The 5,018-nt window shown below is 60.6% G+C and overlaps 1 protein-coding gene across 1 annotated transcript; it reads right to left on the reverse strand.

Annotated features, from left to right (window-relative positions):
* Positions 1–279: 279 nt before the first annotated feature.
* On the reverse strand, positions 280–4,122 carry LOC109736247 (probable LRR receptor-like serine/threonine-protein kinase At4g37250). Its single transcript, XM_020295461.4, has 2 exons — positions 1,781–4,122; positions 280–1,152 (listed from the first exon to the last, which is right to left on the reverse strand). Exons 1-2 carry the CDS (start codon positions 3,657–3,659, stop codon positions 419–421), a joined length of 2,613 nt encoding a protein of 870 aa, XP_020151050.1. The 5' UTR covers positions 3,660–4,122; the 3' UTR covers positions 280–418.
* Between the last annotated feature and the right edge of the window lie 896 nt (positions 4,123–5,018).

A 5,018-nucleotide genomic window follows, 5' to 3' on the forward strand; every position in this document is an offset into this window, starting at 1 on the left:
AGGTAAAGTGCAGAAGACACGGCTCCCGGTTTATGTGCTCTAGACAATCAACTCTGCATCACCCAACACAAAGTTGCTTCCTTTCTCCCCACGATCAAGAAAAATAAAGTCGCTTCCCTTCTCTAAATCTAAACTAAAAAAAGAAGCACAGAGAAAGTTTCTTCCAATTCCAAGGGCCATCAGCCATGGCACCACTGAACAGTTGTTGCAACAAACAGCAATCTCGCGTCGTAACAATGGCATTTCAATCAGAGCAGAGCAGAGCATGAAACCGCAAGCTTGAAAAAAGGGGTCGGTTAATCACATGAAGATCAAAAATTAGTGGCAGCAAATCTACAGAGAGTAGCACGGCAAGGTCGCCATCAGTGGTGAAGATCATCCAAGTTGCACTGCTATCCTACAATTTATTGGCGGACAATCAGTAAGGAGGAGTTTCAACGGCGGAGGTGGATGCGGAGGAGGGCACCGGGATCCTGTCGAGGAGCGCGGCGGCGTCCCGCATGGCGGGCCGCTTGCCGGGCGCCATGGCGCAGCAGGCGAAGGCGAGCCGGAAGCAGCCGAGCAGCGCGTCCTCGCTGCCGGCGTCGGCGGCCTCGCCGCGGAGCGTGGGGTCGGCCATCCGCAGCACGCGGCCGCGCTGGTCGTCGACGGCGCCGGCGGCGCCCGCGTGCCACTGGCAGAGCTCCACCTCCGAGTAGACGCGCCCCGAGAGCAGCTCCAGGAGCACCATGCCGAAGGAGTAGACGTCCCACTTGGCGTTGGGCCGCAGGCTCTTGAGGCACTCGGGCGCCTGGTACGGCGGCGGGGCCGACGCCGACGGGCTGGCCCCGGGCCCGGCCCCCGCGCCGCCCGGCATCTGGGACAGGTCCGGCAGGCTGCTGGTGGAGTGCATGGAGCGCTTGCTCCCGAACAGCCGCGCAGACGCGCCGCCGCCGCCCCGGCCGGCCGCGCTCTCGCCGGACACCAGCCGGTCCAGCCCCAGGTCGCCCACCAGCGGCTCCATGTCGGCGCCGAGCAGGATGTTGCTCGGCTTCACGTTGCCGTGCACGCCCTTCTTGTCGTGGATGAATGCCAGCCCCCGCGCCACCCCGCGCGCGATCCGCAGCCGCGCCTCCAGGTTCAGGTGCATCGGCGACGACGCGCCGAACCGCCCTGCAATCAAACACATGAAAATCAATCAATAGCTGCTCTACTTTTTGTCCAGAGATGAATCAAAAGCCATCTTAATTTGCCAAAATCAAACACATGAACATCAATGGCTGCTGCATGCCGGAATTTGCAAGTGAAGACCGGAGTGTAGGACTACAGTACCAAAGCAAGAGTACTACAGGTAGTCAAGTTTAAAAAGATAAAAGTGTACTCATAGCAACAATCAAGAAAGAGTTACTGCTAAAAGTGGCAACTGATTTTGGGCCATTAGTGCCAAATTATGGTGAATTATGACCGTTGTCCACTGCCAATTGATTTACATCTGTACTAATTTGTACATTGAAGGTGTATTACAGCAGTACTTATGGCTAAAGGCGCCACCTTTGCCAAGGACTGACGCCGTTGCGGCCTGAAACTTTTAGGAGCAAATGGATCATGCAGTTAAGGTAGTCACCAGTACTACAGAGAGTTGACCAAATTGCAGGCGGATAAAATACTAGTCTATGAAATTTCAGGAGTAACATATTTCATGGAAATTAAGTTTGCAACAATGGAATTTCATCATGGTCATCGGAAAAAACAAGAAAAAATAAATCTTTTACTTGTAGCAATGGAGTCGGGCAGGACTTACGGGTGAAGGCGATGTTGGCGAGGCTGCCGTTGGCGGCGTAGTCGTGGATGAGGAGCTTCTCGTCGGCGCCCCAGTAGAAGCCCCGGAGCCGGAGGATGTTGGGGTGCCGGAACCGGGCGACGGCGCGCACCTGCGCCTCGAAGTCCTTGAGCTTGTCGGCGCCGCCGCTCTCGCCGATGCGCCGGACGGCCAGCGCCGTGCCGTCCGCGAGCACGGCCTTGTACACGATGCTCGACCCGGTGGCGCCCAGGATGTAGGCCGACGCCTTGAGCAGCGTCTCCATCTCCAGCTCGCCGTCGCCGCCGTCCACCGTCACCAGCGTCGCCGGTGCGGGGGGCTGCTGCTGCTGCCGCTCGTGCTTGTTCTTGCTGTGGTGCTGCGGGGTGCCCCAGCCGATGTAGCTCCCCGCTCTCTTCTTGGGGTCCTCGCCGCCGCCGTCGTCGGAGGCCGCGTCGGATGACGATGCCGAGCAGTCGGAGCTGTCCGAGCCGTCGTTCTTGCCGCCGCCAATGCAGCATGCCATTGAGCTGGCTGCCTTGTCTTCTTTGGCTCCGGCGACGCTCAATGCCTTGGCTCCGCCGCCGATGCTCTTGTGCTGCTGCGCCGTCGGGTTCTCCTCCCGCCGCTGCCGCCGCTTCTTCCTGATGTGGTAGACGTACATGAAGAGCATGAAGAGGAGCCCCACGCCGGCGAGGTCACCGGCCACGATGGCGAGGATCACCAGCGGTTTGAGCTTCCCCTGCCCGCCGCGCGGGGCCTGGGCCTCGGGGGAGCCCGGCGGCGCCCGGGCGGCGCTCTTGGGGATGGCCGCGAAGGCCGGCGGCGAGTCGGTGGCGTTGGGCGGGTTGGAGAGCGACGACGGGATGGAGCACGCGTGCTTCAGCGGCGGGCCGCACAGCCCCGGGTTGCCCTCGTACGCCGACGCCGGCTGCGCGGCGAAGGGCTCGGCCGGCGGGACCGCGCCGGTGAAGTTATTGTTGGACAGATCCACCGTGGTGTTGACTGGCACGACGTCGGACAGCTCGGCCGGGAGCGCGCCGGTGAGGCTGTTGGACGACACGTTGAGGAACCTGAGCTGCGTCCCGCCGAAGTCCGCCGGGAGTTGGCCCCTGAAGTAGTTGCTGCTCAGGTCCACGACCTGCAGCCCGCCGACCCCGCCAGCGGGGAGCTCGCCGGCGAGGTAGTTGTTGGCGAGGCCCAGCACGGCGAGGCCAGGCGCCCTGAGGAGCGAAGCAGGGAGCCAGCCGGCGAGCGCGTTGTCGGAGAGGTTGAGCTCCTGGAGCGCCCGCGCGTAGGACGCGTCCGGGAGCGCGCCGGAGAGGTCGTTGCCGGCGAGCGAGAGCACGCGGAGCTCGGTGGCGTTGAGCAGCAGCGCGGCGGGGAGGGTCCCGTTGAGGCCGTTCCCGGAGAGGTCGAGGTGGCGCAGGTGCTCGACGCGGGCCAGCTCGGCGGGGAGCGAGCCGGAGAGCTGCGCGCCGGGGAGGACGAGGCCGATGACCCGCGACACCGTGGCCGCCGCCATGGACGCGTTGAGGCCCAGCAGCGTGCCGTTCGCCCTGCCGCCGGCGAGCGTGCTGAAGTTCCCGTTTCCGTCGGAGGAGGCGGAGGTGAGGTTGACCGTGGATGCCTGCTGCTGCGGGAAGCCGTTGCAGATGACGCCGTTCCAGGCGCAGGCGGAGTCGTCGGAGTAGCTCCAGCTGCGGAGCGCGCCGAGCGGGTCCGCGGTGACCGCGCGCCGGAAGGCCATGAGCAGCTCCCCGTCCGCGTCCAGCCCGGTGACCCCACGGCCACCAAGCGCGAGCACCACCAGCAATAAGCCATACTTCACCATGTCGCCACCAGCCCCAGCGCCGCCGCCGCCGCGCCTCCTGCGCTCCATTGCCGCGTAAGCTCGCGAACCAACCAACTAATTAGCAGTCAGTCCTCCAGCACCGAGAGAGGGGCGACATGGGAATGGCAGGGGAAGCTCGTCCGATTCGAGCCGGAGCGGCAGGTCAGCTGGTCGGTTGACCCGGCCCGGCCGGCTGCGCGTGGAGTGGAGTGGGGAGGAAGGAGGGGAGTGGGAGGCGGCAGCAGGCGTAGCAGTGGGAGGTTGGCAATGGCATGTGAGGGTGAGGCGGAATAAAGAAGGGCGTGGATGGGAGGGTGAGGCGATGAGGTGGTGGACCGGTGGGTGGGGATTTTACTTCTGCTAGTAGCTGCTGAGAATGGCTGGAAACGGGCGAGGGGACGCCGTTTGTGGCCGCTGATCCGCCGTTGCCATGGCCCCCTCCCCGGCAGGGAGGGAGGAAGGAGGCCGCGATAAAAATTCGAGTTTTGGGGCGTGAGCCCGCCGGGAGAGCAGAGCAGAGGCGGCAGTGCACAGGTCGTTTTCTGGTGCGTGACGCCTACGACGATCCGTGGATCGATCGAGCAGTGTGGATGCATCCATCCATCGATCATGCATGTGAATCGACGTGGTGGCCTCCTAAAGCGCGACGTTGAGTCGCAACCGAATCATGCCTCCCCTCCCCTCCCTCGCACACGATTTCACTTGATTTTTCTTCAAGGCTGTAGCTAATTTTGATTCTGAATAAAAAGATTGGGGAGCTACTTTCTCCTCGACAACATTTGGTTTTTGCTGATCCCCAACCGGCCGGCTTCTAGAAAATGCTACTTTGATGTAGTAAAAGGTGCAACTTACAGGTTTTTTTTTGTTTTGAAAATTTACCTGCCTGAAAAGATACAAGTTAAACTTTTCACTAAACAACGTTGCACTTTTGAAAATCGACCGATACGTTGAAATGATCTCGACCAGCCGAGATTCAAAACTTAGCATAAATCCAAATTGACCATGTGTTCTACGGTCATGTCATGGTATACTCCAGGCATTGCTCGACGCACGGCAAGACATATCATCGACAAGATGTAAACGTCGGTGCAACTTGTCGATCAAGGATTCAACGTCGTCTCCCCAAGATTGCCTTGCCCGATTCTAGCAGGTCCCTTCGCCGTCCTAGATCCATTTCTTTTTAGAGTTTAAGTTATTTTCTAGGTCGTTCATACTAGAAAACAGTATGTATGTGCTCCCGGGACGCCTAGGCCGTTGGATTTGTGTCAATTACGAGGCTCCTGGGGGGTGGTTTATCAATCTGTCAGGCTGAGGCCATGTCCGTTGAATCTCCAATCCAATGGCCCATGTGGCGTGGGAGCACGGGAGCATGCGACTCTCGAAAGCAGCCAATATGCACAACTGTAT

The sequence above is a fragment of the Aegilops tauschii genome, chromosome 7, assembly GCF_002575655.3.
Source record: "Aegilops tauschii subsp. strangulata cultivar AL8/78 chromosome 7, Aet v6.0, whole genome shotgun sequence".
Classification (NCBI taxonomy): Eukaryota; Viridiplantae; Streptophyta; class Magnoliopsida; order Poales; family Poaceae; genus Aegilops; species Aegilops tauschii.

What these genes read in the sequence shown, in the direction of transcription:
- LOC109736247 (XM_020295461.4), bottom strand. Translation starts at nt 3,659, where the DNA reads ATGGAGCGCAGGAGGCGCGGCGGCGGCGGCGCTGGGGCTGGTGGCGAC. An exon ending in CGCCAACATCGCCTTCACCC is followed by an intron (nt 1,153 to 1,780) that starts GTAAGTCCTGCC and finishes GTTTGATTGCAG; the next exon opens with GGCGGTTCGGCGCGTCGTCG.